We start from the raw sequence: 14,567 nt of genomic DNA on the forward strand, positions 1-14,567 counted from the left end.
AGCTTGAACCCAATCAAATATTTTTGGAGAAACCTGAAAATGTGTGTCTGCCCCCCACCCCCATCCAACCTGACCGAGCTTGAGAGGTGAAGAGGCGAGGAGAAGAATGGCAGATAATTGCCAAATGATGATGATCAAAGCTTGATGATCAAAGATGATCAAAAAAAATACTTGATGCTGTAAAGGTGCTTCAACTAAGCACTGACTTAAGGGTATGAATACTTATGCAATGCACTTATTTCAGTTTTTTATTTTTAATAAATTTACGAAGTTGTGACGATTCTGTTTTTGCTTTGTCCTTTTGGTGTATGGAGTGTTTATTGATGTGGTGGAAAAAAAGTAAAGCAGCTAAATAAAAGGCTGCAACAAAGCGTGAAAAAAAAAAAAAATGATGAATACTTTTTATAGACACTGTATGATTCCTCTTCTGTGCGATACTGTAATCCAGTGTAGGCAAAATGGAGAAGTTAGTTAATATTAACTGTGAGCAATTTTCCTACACTATGTGATTTGCCAAAAACAAAGTTATCCGGAAAATGTCAGAAGTTTTGGGAAAGTTTGAGTTCACCATTAGTATCTCTTTTATGATGCAGATATTAATTGGTTATCCTCAATTCTTACATAATAGGATTAATGATGCTTAATTATTAATTAGCATTAAGAAAAGCTGATTTACTGTCAAAGTGGAATAACATACTTTTTTTGGTTTGCTTTAGCCATTTGTGGTTAGACGTTCAGTAGCAATGTTTATTATGCTGCCCACTAATAACAATAGAGCAACTAGCAGTAAAAACGCTTAAAGGTCCCATGACATGCTGTTTTTTGGATGCTTTTATATAGGCCTAAGTGGTCTTAGTACTGTATCTGAAGTCTTGTTCCCGAAATTCAGCCTTGGTGCAGAATTTCAGCCACTACGAGCCAGTCCCACAATGTGCTTTCCTTAGGAAGAGCCATTTCTGCGTCGGTAGCTTTAAATGCTAATGATGAGGAGAGAGGCGGGGCAAGGTGGAGGGTGGGTGTGTGTCCTGCAGCTTGCGGCCACGGTACCATGCGCTAATGTTGACAGTGGATGTATCGCAATGGCTCGTAGACACGCAGTCCTTCAAGCTTTTCAGTTTGACCCAGAATCTGATCCGGATGGAGAAGCACCAGATGAAGAAGTTGCAACTCAGCGGCTACAGCCGGACGTCTCCGAATGGTTAGTTTAAAATATTGTGTCTGGATACGGTCAGTGTTTCCCACACATAGACTTTACCTGGGCGGACCGCAACCATATCCACCGCCCGCTGCCATTAGCTCCCGCGTCTCACACACACGAGCGTGACTTTAGCACAATATTTAGTAACTTTCAGACCCTTTAGGCGGCTTTTTTGCCATAACGCATAGGCGTAATTTACGGGTGGGACATGTCCCCACCACTTTTTACCAGGCTCGATATTGTCCCCACCACTTTTAAAAAGTAACTGAAAAATAGATTGCGTAAGGTATGTATTAAAGGAAAAGCACCATCTACAAATCGTCACTCTTCATAATCTAATTAATTCATTTAACAAATTTTTCCGCCGGTCAGAAGCTTTTCAACGTCCTCAAAGATGAATATTAAGTCTCGTTGTGAAACTATCGCGAGATACGCGATATGCGTCATGGGATATGTAGTTTCCTTTCCCTATAATTAGTCTACAGATCCTGTACCTCTTTTTAAAATGTATTTGTAGTCTACAATGTTAATACTGTATTTTAGTCTTACTCTTACCTCTACATTTTCTGCTCCCTGTTCTTGTTCTTTGTCAGTACGCACATTTGTCTGATTCTGGGGAAAAAATTACTAGTTCAACCCAGGATCTAAATGTTTACATTTGCAATCATAAGCAATATTGGCATTTGTCCATCATTGAAGGCTGAATAATAGTTAAAGCACTTTTAGGCAACAGGACAATTCTATGTTATGACTTTAGTTCATAGTCCTTTAATTCAGTTTTGTATTAAATCACAGCGCGCTCCAGTGGCCGCCAGAAAACATGATTAGCGACAGTATGTCTATATTCACGTAAGTTAAATATAATATGTTTTCGTGTTAAGCAAAGTAACTTACTGTGCGTGGCTGCTTCACTAAAAAGCTTCTTATATCACTTCCACACTTTCTTTTGGACATTTTGTTGATGTTTTAACATTTATGCTATAGGTAGCAACATTTACCGTTAGCCTTTACATGTGGGGTGGGGGAGGAAAAAATAGAGCTTTTATAAAAACGTCATAAAAAAAGATTTGTTAAAACAATTTAATTTATTTAATTAATAAAGGTAGTTTAACCATTTTAAACAAATTAACTCTCATTCATGTTTTACACAAGGTTTTGCATAGTTCAGGATTGGTTAAATTATTTGATTGGATGAGGACACATTTTGTGGGCTTGTCTTGACTCTTGACGTAATGTTGATTCTTCCATGTTCAGCGCGTGCATCGATCACACCTGCTTTTAGCAAGTTGTCCGGCTGGTATTAAGAGAAAATATGCAAGTAATTCAAAGTAGAATGAATCGTAATACACACACACACACACACACACACACAATTGTGCAATTAATGAATACGCTGCAGCTTAGCTGACCATGAAATGGTAAGTTCACCATATTTATCTTGCGTATTTTGATTGATATTAGCTACCCTGGATGTGTTGTGATAAGCAAAACGTAACATTCACATTGTGAATGTTACGTTTTGCTTATTTGGATGTTTATAGACATATTTGTGAATGTGATGCAAAGTGAAAATTAAGTACATCAAAGTGAAAATTAAGTGCATTTCCAACTCTGAACTCAGTCCCCAAGTAAATTCGGTTATTAAATAAACAAATAGCAAAACGAGTTGTGCGGTGTCCCCACCACTTTTCAAAGCAAAGTTACGCCACTGCCATAACAGGTACATAATAACAAACCTAGCGACTTAAAAAACAACAAAAAAACCTTATCATTCAGTTGGAAGATGTCTCCAGTACTGCCCCGCGAGCGCGAGGTCTTGACTCTCCCGGCGCACTGTCGCCTCTCTTGGCGTCTGTTCTGAGCTGCGAGCGGGAGAGAAACAGCGCTTTCAGTTTGCCTTAAAGCAGCAGACTCATCAATAAATCATTTACAAAACAGCGTTTCCAAGCACTTGTCGCTTACTGACTGTTTGGACTTTTAAATATGAACATCATTTGTCTGTTAATATGTGCAGTTTATTACTCAGACGCAAAACAGTGCTTCGCTCCTTTGCAAGCCATGATGTCTCTCGAGAAAAAAAAATATTGCGCTCCCCTCGCACGGTCGTAGTTCATTTTCTCATGGGCGGGCAAAGCAGAGAAAGGGGAGGTAACCTTTCCCCGTATGACGACATAAGGGGAAGATTCCAGATCGGGCCATCTGAGCTTTCATTTTCTCAAAGGCGAAGCAGGATACCCAGGGCTCGGTTTACACCTATCGCCATTTCTAGCCACTTGGGGACCATAGTCGGGCTAGGGGAACTCATATTAATGTTAAAAAACCTCATAAAGTGAAATTTTCATGCCATGGGACCTTTAATACCAAATGTACAGCAACCTGTCGACCTCCAGCAAGCAATAAAATCGTGGAAATATATATTTTATATATAAATATTTACACGACATGGTTTTTCAATATATTTTTCATAATTTAGAATTGTGTAAGAAAAAGTTTGTTTTATAACTTGAATGCTGTTGTTTAACTCTTGCTTGCATGTTTGTTTTGGCAGGAAATGGCTTTATTTAAGGAGGTGAGAGCTCTGCAGATGGTTCCTTTGGAGCTTGTGAGGCCCATGCAGAGCAGTGTACCCACTAGACTGGCACTGAGCAGACTGGAGCTGCTGGAGAAACTTCTAGAACAGCTGGGCACCAAGCACTCTGGCTTCACTCTTGAAAACGTCATGCGGGTACTGGCCCAACTTCAACTCTTTCTGAGATGATCTCACTGGGTGTCAACCCAATGGCTTTCTCCTCAGTCAAGCTGTAAGCTTGAAGTTTAAAGAAGATTTTTTAAGCTACAGCTTTAAAGTATTAGCAAATGGCTGGTTAGATTTATTGACCACATGATACATGAATGGTTATGTACTAGTCTGAGACCACACACACCGACTGGCATTAGGTGCCAGCTGTGGTGGTGAATGTTGGGTGCGTGTACAAACCCAAACTATGCTTTAGCATCTAAGACCACACACAAATATTTGATATTTGGGTTTTTAAGGCCAAAATATCACAAATTTAACCTTTCTGTTGGGATCTGAAGGTTAATTTTATTTGAACAGCTATCATTAAGATTCTTGAGGGCATCATTTCGACTGAAACAAAGTGGTCTTTGTATGACAGAGAGGGTGTAGTCGACCCTACGTAATGTCTGTTACCATTAGTTTCTTAAAAGGGCTGTTCTGACAGCCAGTTGCATATCCATGGCATAATTTATGAAAATCATCCAAGCACTGTCTCATTCTCTCTCTCTGTTCCAGCAGTTAGTTGTACAAAGTGGTTAAGCTGTTAAAATTACAGTTCCTTATTTTCTTCAGGTTCTTATTTGAAGACAGAGTTTTCTCTTTTTTTTTTTTTTCTTTTGCTACCTGTGCAGTTTAAAGTATGTTTGCAATGCAAACTTGTCACTACTGCAACAAAGATTGAAATTTCACAAGGATCTGCAAATTGCACAGTGAGGTTTCTGTCTGTGTTCCAGCTGGGCTTTGTTATTTTAAAACAACAGCTTCTTCTGGTTTTGTGTGACCTTAGAAGGTTTAGGTCACCACACCTAGGTAGCCTGAAGTCTCCACATGGTTTAGCTGGGTAGGTAATAGTATTGTATCAGCTCTCAAGCAATGTTAGTGAGTTTTAAAATGTGTATATAATTTATATAATTGCTAAACATTTAACAATACAGTTAGATGTAATCTTTAATAAATATAAAAATAAATATTCACTTTTCATATTGTACTTTTATGTTTTTGTTAGGGCCGGGACTCGATTAAAAAAAAAATCTAATTAATTAGAGGCTTTATAATTAATTAATCGAAATTAATCGCATTTTAATCGCATATAAATATTTGACCTGAGAACAGTGAGAAGTAAGTTTTTTCATATGGATTTTTAGTATACCATTGAATAATGACTGAATACATAAGCTTAAGCAACAAAATATTGTTTATTTTTGTTCAACCAAGTCCAACAGACCAGTGCAATATTGCCATTAAGTGTAGCAATAGGATATTTAGAAATATAGTAGCCTACATTTCAGAAATTCAGGTACCCTATAGGTAGGTATACCTTCTGTAAACTGTTTTTTTAAGTAAAACACAATACTTTCAAGTACATTCAGAACATGAGGTGATACTTGAGGCTTGATGTGCTGCGGTGATATGCAAATTTCTTGTTGCATAGCTTGCACACAACCATGTTCTTATCGACGCTTCCATCCATTCGTTTTTTATAACAAAATTTCCCATCCACAGGGCCAACCAAAGCGGTCTCATCAGCTTCTTTGTCCATGTTCACTGTGGTTTGTTTTTGTCAGAACGCTAGTTGGTGCTCCAGTATAATCGGTCCGCCGAAACTCATCCAGTGAGTTTTTAGTGCCTTATTAGTTAAAATGGCAAATTTTTATATTGACTATTTATAGTTATTGCCATAACGTTACAATAATTATCAGCTTATCTATATTGGCCAGAATTTTCATATCATTGGATTTATGTAATGGTATTTATGGACTGGATATTAAAGGGGTTAGTTAACTGAAAAACTAGTATTATTTCATCATTTATACACACTCATGTTGTTAAAAACTTTTATGATTTGAGGAGTCAAATGGACCACTTGTGAACTTTATTTTTTTATTATTATTATTTTTTGGAGCTTGACGGATGCTGGTTATAGTATGCTTGTGTTGTGTAGGTAAAAGTCATACAGGTTTGGAACAACTCGATGAACAGTAACAGAACAGTTTTTTTTTTTTTTTTTTTTTTTTTTTTTGCAGTTATCACCAATGAATCAGCCCCCAAATGTCCTCTTAAATATTTATTGCGTCTTTCTGTTAGTTTGGTCTTTTTCATTGGTGATCTCCCACAAAATGGTTGCTGTAGGCTACATGCAGGGATGGCTTCTAAATGCCTTCTGCCTGCTGGTTTCCTGGGAGATGAGATGGGCTTCAGGGCACAGCAGAGAGGCGATTGGGTTTCCTGTAATTAAAATGAGAGATCCAGAGCCTGGGGGCAGATGAATGGGATCTGTGTATGGAGAACGTAAGAGAGAAAGTGAGGGGCAAATACTGTGAATGTAATGCAAATGTTTTACAGAATGTAACTAAAAATATATATGTTTAGTTATTATCAATGTTAAAAACAGTGCTGCTTAATATTTTTGTGGAAGCCATGATACTTTTTTTTTTCAGGATTCTAGATGTATAAAATAATCCTTATTAAAGTATCCAAAGTATTAATTTATTTTAAACAAACAAAAACTGTTACTGACCCCAAAGCTTTAACAGTAGTGCATCTATTCTAAAATCACTTGATTCAATTTAAATGAATTAATAATGAAATATATTTGTGTGTGATATATGTTGTGTTAGTTTCTGGCAGGTGGATTGGAGCACAGTGCTGCCTCAGTGCGGGAACTCTCCGTGAGACTCGTCCAGGCTATGTACCGTCTTCATGGAAAAGCAGTATTGAATTTTCTGCCACCTGATGACACCAACACACGTAAAAACGTCCTCTACAAGAACCTTTTTGACTCACTCACCAAGATAGATGGAAACACCGTCGACGCGCAGGTAAAACCGGTCTGAAGAGCATTGTTAGCTAAGTTTCATGATTGAAGCTCATGGAATGTTTATGCGAGGGCTCAGAGAATGTTGGGATACTGCATTCAATTTAAAGTGTCTCTTTCTCACTTTTTACTCCAGAAACCAAAAAAAGGGGCAGAAAAAGAAGATGGTGAGAAAGAAAAAGAGGAAATCAGAAGCTTACAAGAGCAGCTTGCAGTGCTGAAGGAGATCAGTGTAGGTTGAGTGGTCATAGGTGACCTTATCTAACTTTTCTGTTTTGTTTTTAATACTCTCACACAAAATGGTCTTTAACATTTACGAAGCATTAACATTTTTGTATCTGGAAGTTCTTTAGCAGGATTGCATGTGCATCTTTGACTGAATGACTGTAGAGTGAATCTCTGTCAGCACATTGAACCTTTTTGATCATCAATTCTGTGAATAGATGAATATATAAATGCATTAAAGATGTGAACATGTCTTTTAGGAGAAAGGGAAGGAAAATACCAAAGTACCTGAGAAAAAAGCTGAGAAGTCAACAAAATCAGGTGTGTGCTGCTGAGTTTTTGTGAAGTCTCCGTAAAGATCAGTTCTTATATAATTGCAGCAAACACTGCAAATCATGCACAAGCTAGTCTTTTGGCCTGCCAACTTTTGTTCCTCATGTTTTTGTTTTAACTGTCCACAACCTGTCCACAACCTCAAACAGTCACACTCCAAACTCCACTATGGCCAAGACCAAAGAGCTGTCGAAGGACACCAGAAACAAAATTGTAGATCTGCACCAGGCTGGGAAGACTGAATCTGCAATAGGCAAGCAGTTTGGTGTGAAGAAATCAACTGTGGGAGCAATTATTAGAAAATGAAATACATACAAGGCCACTGATAATCTCCCTCAATCTGGGGCTCCACGCAAGATCTCACCCCGTGGGGTCAAAATGATCACAAGAACGGTGAGCAAAAATCCCAGAACCACACGGGGGGACCTAGTGAATGACCTGCAGAGAGCTGGGACCAGAGTAACAAAGGCTACCATCAGTAACACACTACGCCGCCAGGGACTCAAATCCTGCAGTGCCAGACGTGTCCCCCTGCTTAAGCCAGTACATGTCCGGGCCCGTCTGAAGTTTGCTAGAGAGCATTTGGATGATCCAGAAGAGGATTGGGAGAATGTCATATGGTCAGATGAAACCAAAATAGAATTTTTTGGTAAAAACTCAACTCGTCGTGTTTGGAGAAGAAAGAATGCTGAGTTGCATCCAAAGAACACCATACCTACTGTGAAGCATGGGGGTGGAAACATCATGCTTTGGGGCTGTTTGTCTGCAAAGGGACCAGGACGACTGATCTGTGTAAAGGAAAGAATGAATGGGGCCATGTATCGTGAGATTTTGAGTGAAAACCTCCTTCCATCAGCAAGGGCACTGAAGATGAAACGTGGCTGGGTCTTTCAGCATGACAATGATCCCAAACACACCGCCCGGGCAACGAAGGAGTGGCTTCGTCAGAAGCATTTCAAGGTCCTGGAGTGGCTTAGCCAGTCTCCAGATCTCAACCCTATAGAAAACCTTTGGAGGGAGTTGAAAGTCCGTGTTGCCCAGCGACAGCCCCAAAACATCACTGCTCTAGAGGAGATCTGCATGGAGGAATGGGCCAAAATACCAGCAACAGTGTGTGAAAACCCTGTGAAGACTTACAGAAAATGTTTGACCTCTGTCATTGCCAACAAAGGGTATATAACAAAGTATTAAGATGAACTTTTGTTATTGACCAAATACTTATTTTTTCCACCATAATTTGCAAATAAATTCTTAAAAAATCAGACAATGGGATTTCCTGGATTCTTTCCCCCCATTCTGTCTCTCATAGTTGAAGTGTACCTATGATGAAAATTACAGGCCTCTCTCATCTTTTTAAGTGGGAGAACTTGCACAATTGGTGGCTGACTAAATACTTTTTTGCCCAACTGTATATCTTCATATCTGTCTATATTTAGCTGGATATATGTATGCCCTTCTTTGTATTTGCTTGTCACTTTAGTCCAATCATAACAACAGTGAGAACCAGACCATTATTCTTTCTTTAATCTCTAAGCGTGCATCACTTTGCACTTCCTCCAATTACCATCTAATTTGCCTGTAGCTCAACAAACTTCCCTGTTTGTGCAGCCTACACATAATATTAACCCTCCGTTTCTGTTTGGTAACCGAGAGAGGCCAATTTAATAGCTTGAAAATATATGTTTAGCATTGAACCATCAGGATGATTGTTTTTGAAATGACTCAAACTTAAAATGAAAACTGAAAAATCTCATTCAAATATGAATAAATACTATAATATTATATAAGTAATACTAAAATAACACTGGAACGTCATTGCAAACCTCAAACAGGAAATTCAGTCTGAGCAGTATGTGATGGTTAATTATGTTTCCCTTGGTTTCAATAGGTGTTAAGAAGGTAAACCAGTCTGTTCCTGCTGATGCGAAAGGAAGCCAAGCATCTGTAGCTAACTACTTAGACAAGTAAGGACTTCTTCTTGTCACTACTTTGTTGATTCTCTCAACTGATCAGTTTGCAATTCTCCCAGTCAGTGGAGTCTCAATTTATGAGTTTCTTATTCAGTGCCAACTCTGCAAAGTCAGGTCTTGTGTAGCTGTTATAAATGCACTAATATTATCTCACCAAGACATCTGGAAAGTGATAGCATAATGTGCAGTGCTAATGGGCTCTCATTTAACGAGTTTCTCTTTGTACTGCTGGGAAAAAATCTTAATAGCATGTTGAGTGAGAAATGAAAGATCAGATCAGAGTTGATGCTGGTGCTGTTTTGTCTAGTCTTTGTATTTTCTGTGGAGAGAGAGATGAGTCGTTTACTGAGGATGGACTCGACCTGCACTACTGGAAACACTGCCCGATGCTGCAGCGCTGCCTTCAGTGCAGACAGGTGCACACAGACCCTAGCACATGCGCTGTCATATTACAAGATAATTCATATTGAACTACATCTCATTTTGCAAAGTGTGCTAATGTAGGGTGTTTGTGCGTTCGTTAGGTGGTGGAGATTGCGAGCCTGACAGAGCACTTGCTGACTGAGTGTGAGTGGAGGGCAGATTTCACCCAGTGTCCTCTCTGCTCCGAAGCTCTCACCCGAGATAAGCTAACTGAACATGCTCAAAGCACTGCTTGCAATCGTGAGTCTTTGTGTGGTTGCTCTGTATTTTTATTCCATGCTCATCCAAAAAGAGACAGGAAGTCCAGGGTGGAGATGAGGAGTATTTTATTAATGTCACTTATTAGCTTCGCTTACTTCCCTCTATGCCTGCCCAAGTATTGGAATACGTCCCAGTTCTTGGTGGTGTACCATATACTTGTTTATCAGTTCTTAACAGAAACATAGGAGGTAGTTCAGCCTTGCATATAAAACTATGATTATATGTTAAACAGTAAAAAAAAGAATAAAAACTGTGTTGGGGAATAATAGTTAAAACCCAAGGACCAGGTATGATGAACAAAGACCAGGAGTCAGAGATGCGATTAATTAAAGAAAATAGTTTGCCGTTTCATCAGCAGAAGTCAGCTTAAACACTCGCGATGGAGTCCGTAGGACGCTCTGCGTACATGTTCTAGACACCAATAGTTATACTCTTAACAGAGGTCACTAATTACGTCACTTCATAGATTATAAAAATAGCAAGATTCTGGTTGGTAGATAAACTTAGAAAATCTCCACACATGGACGTTAAACTCGAAGCATATCTTCTAGTGATTATTTTGAAGACAATTGATCAGAGGTCAGACGCAATAGGACTCTCCAGAGATGTATATCTGTTTCCCTGGACATCAGGGTGACGGCAAATGATGATTTCCTCCTAGAGCTCTTTCTCTGCATCTAGCTGAAAAGATAGACATTCACACACATACGCAGAGAACACTTATCTGTACTTCAAGGTTGCCGGGCTCTGCCCTGAATTTGATCAGATATGGTTAACTACACACACACAACAAGATGAGCTTCTTAGAGAGCAAAAAGGCAGACTATAGCCATATTCAACTTATTTTACATAAATATAACTGTGATTAAATAATTATTCAAGAAATATTATAATTAACATTATTATGAGGGTCATTGTCGATCTGCAATCCACTCCTTCAACTGAAAATATGTTTGTTCCCACATGTTAATGAGAGGAATATTTTATATTCCATGTCACCACATGGATTACTTAAGAAACAAAAAAAACATTCCAGTCCAATAAATGGTAAATAATAATGGATTTATACCTTTGTTCATTTTTTTAGCACCAACTTCTGGAGAAAACTGTAATCACTGTCCTCTCTGCCATGAAAACTTCGCTTCAGGGGAGGAGGTGAGAACACACAAACACACCCATAAGGTGCTACTCTACATCATCAACTCATTCATTGTCACGAACAACAAAATAACGAACAAAAACACCTGTTGCAGGAATGCTGTCTGCCACAACAGTAGCTGTAAAATGATTGAAATTAATTTAAATTATTTATCCATTATAAATAACTTGAAAAGTTCTTGTTATACTCTGTTCGGTGTCTTTTATTTGTCTGTTGGACGTCATACAGATGAGCTAATTATGGCTGAAAAGGTGTTCACTCAAAAATAATTAACCTCTTAGCTCTGAAAAGTCACATGGAGAAATACCTCCAGCTGACAAACGATGTTTTATGTATTCAGTGTTTGACGTGTCTTCTGTGTCTAAATCTAAATGAATGATGTCTTACGTCATGTACCACATAAACACATTGCCCAAATCGTAAACCTGTGTCGTAAACCTCACTTCCGCTGACTGTCATACATGCGAGCCATTCCTGCGGATGACGTAAGACGTATGCGCAGCACGCAAATGCTAGTCTACAGTAGTGATGGGAAGTTCGGATCATTTTACCGACTCGGACCTTTGAGTCTCGTTCAGCAAAATGAACAAATCTTTTTTCGAGTAATTTCGTTCATTTTAGCAAAATATAATTCAAATGTTATGTTACTTTCCAAACACATCTACTACTTATGCAAACGTTTATCACACTACAAACAATACAAAACTATGCTATAAGAAACAGAAAATATTACTTAATTGTTTACCTGGGTCTTTAGTCTATGATTAGCGCACCACATCTAATCTGAGATTTTGTTTGGGTTTGAGTCGTTCGTTCATCACGTGACAGCCCCATACGCTTAACCAATGCAGCCTGAGCCGGAAAGAGAATGGATTAGTTCTTCGATCGAGTCTCGGGTTTGAGTCGTTAGTTCTTTTGTCACGTGACCACTTGCCGGATCAGTACATATCAAATAGGCTACTATAAAGTAAAACTGTATTTTTTGTATGTTGGATCATATTTAAGAATTATCATAAAATTATCAAAATATGTGTAATAAGCATTTTCCTAGAAATAAAAATGTTCTGTTCATTTTTTTGAATGCAAACATGCCTTAAAGCATGTTCTAAAATATAGCCACAGTGTTATTTTAAAGCTTATTTATTTTAGATTTACTTAAAAAAGGCCTAGCTTGTTGTGCAAATAAAAAAAAAATATATATATATATATATATATATATATATATATTTGCACAACAAGCTAGGCCTTTTTTAAGTAAATAAAAAATAAATAAGCTTTAAAATAACACTGGCTATATATATATATATATATATATATATATATATATATATATATATATATATATATATAATTTATTTTTTTTAATTGTTTAAATTCATTCGGGATTAGTTATTTCTTAGCTAGAAAGCTTTTTTTTTGGCACAAAAGTGTTATTTATTTTAAAGCTTATTTATTTGATTTATTATTAAAAAAAGCCTAGCTTGTTGTGCAGTATTTTGTTTTAGTTTTTTAAGGCTCTGTGGCTTTAGTATATTTTAATTTTCTTGTATTTTTTATTTAAATAGTTTACATTAATTTTGGAATAGTTATCTTCTTTGCTATAGCTTTTTCTGGCACAAAAATAAACAATAAAAAACAATTCAGGAGTGTGTACAGAGTGTTAATGTCTAAAGTGTCATATGTTACAAAAGTATAGTAAGTAACACTATAGTCCAATCTAAAGGGTTAACTCAAAAGACATAAATACAACAAGGTATTGTATTTTATGAAGATTAGACTAAAGAAAACAAAAAAAACAAAGCATAACAAGTCAAGTCTGCTTTATTGTCAATTCTTCCACATGTACAGTACATACATACAGAGAAACTGAAGTTGCGTTACTCTCAGACCCTTGGTGCATACAGTTAACATTAAACACTGACAGTAGACGTTCAAATACAGATAAATACAGTTTAAACGTGTACATATAACTATACAGATATACAAATGAGGACATTTGTAGAAAAATAAAAAAAGAGATAAAGTGGCATAAGGCACATGGCAGAATAGATAGTGCAAACCAGTTAAATAAAACAAAACTGTGCAGATATATGTGTAGTGCAAGAAGAGCTTAACCAACTCGTTATTATCTTTATTACCACATGGTGTTATGGAAAAGAACCATGTGACAGAAATTAAAAGCAATAATTTGAGCCCAGAAAAGCATCACATAACTGTAAGAGTAAATAATAATACTAATAATTCTAATAATAATAATAATGACTATGCACCCGTTTGTAAGGAAGGTTGTAAATTAACTAATTTCTCTGTCCAAAACTGTCACGTCACGTGACAAAAGAACGAACGACTCAAACCCGAGACTCGATAGACGAACTAATCAATTCTCTTTCCGGCTCAGGCTGCATTGGTTAAGCGTATGGGGCTGTCACGTGATGAACGAACGACTCAAACCCGAGAATGCTGTGCAATGCGCATGCGCGACTGAACGAATCACTCCCCGAGACGACTCGTTCTTCCCGAGTCACATTAAAGATTCGTTCAAAATGAACGAATCGTTCAAGAACGACCCATCACTAGTATACAGGAGCAAAGGAAGCAAAGTTTCTTTACTTTAGCAAAGGAAAACCAGTCTCCTCTTGGCTTATATCGAAATCCTCCGACATTTTTCCCTCTCTTTTTCCCCTCTTACCTGATCGCAACCCTTCTTTTAATGTTTTGTTCCGCCGATATTTTCCTCTTTTTTTGATCACTATAGTTGATCTGCTAATATCCGTATTGTGCACTCAAATTGAAAGCTCTCTTTTCTCTATCATTACTAGACACGCCACTTACCGCTGATTGGCTACAAGTATGTTTTGGGACTCGGCAAGTTTTGGAAGGTTTTAGTACTTAGAGAATAATCTGATTTTGTTATTTATATTTTTACATTTTTGTAATATTTCTGTTTAGCTTTATATTATATTTATAGTGCGATATGACAATTTTTGATCATGGACGATTAAAATGTCTCTACGATCTGCTTTTGAAGAATTATCGTAGTATCATGCTACAGCGCACATTCTATCAGTTGCAGTTCTGGTGTCTCCATTTCAATATACTGTGCAACACAACCAGTGTTGGGGGTAATGCATTACCAGTAACTCGAGTTACGTAATCAGAATACTTTTTTCAAGTAACTACTAATGCATTACTTTTTAATTTACAGTAAAATATTTGTTACTTTTTCAAATAAGTAACACCAGTGACTTTGTTTTCCCATTTTGACTAACAGCTCTCCTGCCCATGTTGAGAAAAATCTGTAGTGCAGAGGCGTGTGCAATTTGTAAAAACGATGGTTACTGTAGTTCCATCTCGACTAAATATGAAAATCCATTTACTCATCTCACTTGCACAAAAACATTTGT

The 14,567-nt window shown here is 37.4% G+C and overlaps 2 protein-coding genes across 5 annotated transcripts in view; one reads left to right on the forward strand and one right to left on the reverse strand.

The window, feature by feature from the left end:
* The window catches only part of LOC306849709 (uncharacterized protein), a 919,849-nt gene that overhangs the window by 218,332 nt on the left and 686,950 nt on the right, over positions 1-14,567 (reverse strand). The window lies entirely within an intron of this gene.
* The window catches only part of LOC306848884 (centrosomal protein of 104 kDa-like), a 46,468-nt gene that overhangs the window by 26,172 nt on the left and 5,729 nt on the right, over positions 1-14,567 (forward strand). For all 4 annotated transcript variants that reach the window (XM_079383668.1, XM_079383669.1, XM_079383667.1 and 1 more), the window contains exons 13-20: positions 3,747-3,923; positions 6,596-6,796; positions 6,929-7,024; positions 7,278-7,338; positions 9,239-9,314; positions 9,628-9,736; positions 9,845-9,983; positions 11,092-11,159. In XM_079383668.1, coding sequence (XP_079239794.1) covers positions 3,747-3,923; positions 6,596-6,796; positions 6,929-7,024; positions 7,278-7,338; positions 9,239-9,314; positions 9,628-9,736; positions 9,845-9,983; positions 11,092-11,159 — 927 coding nt within the window. The remainder of the gene's footprint in view (positions 1-3,746; positions 3,924-6,595; positions 6,797-6,928; positions 7,025-7,277; positions 7,339-9,238; positions 9,315-9,627; positions 9,737-9,844; positions 9,984-11,091; positions 11,160-14,567) is intronic.

Source organism: Barbus barbus, assembly GCF_936440315.1.
Source record: "Barbus barbus genome assembly, chromosome: 29".
NCBI lineage: Eukaryota > Metazoa > Chordata > Actinopteri > Cypriniformes > Cyprinidae > Barbus > Barbus barbus.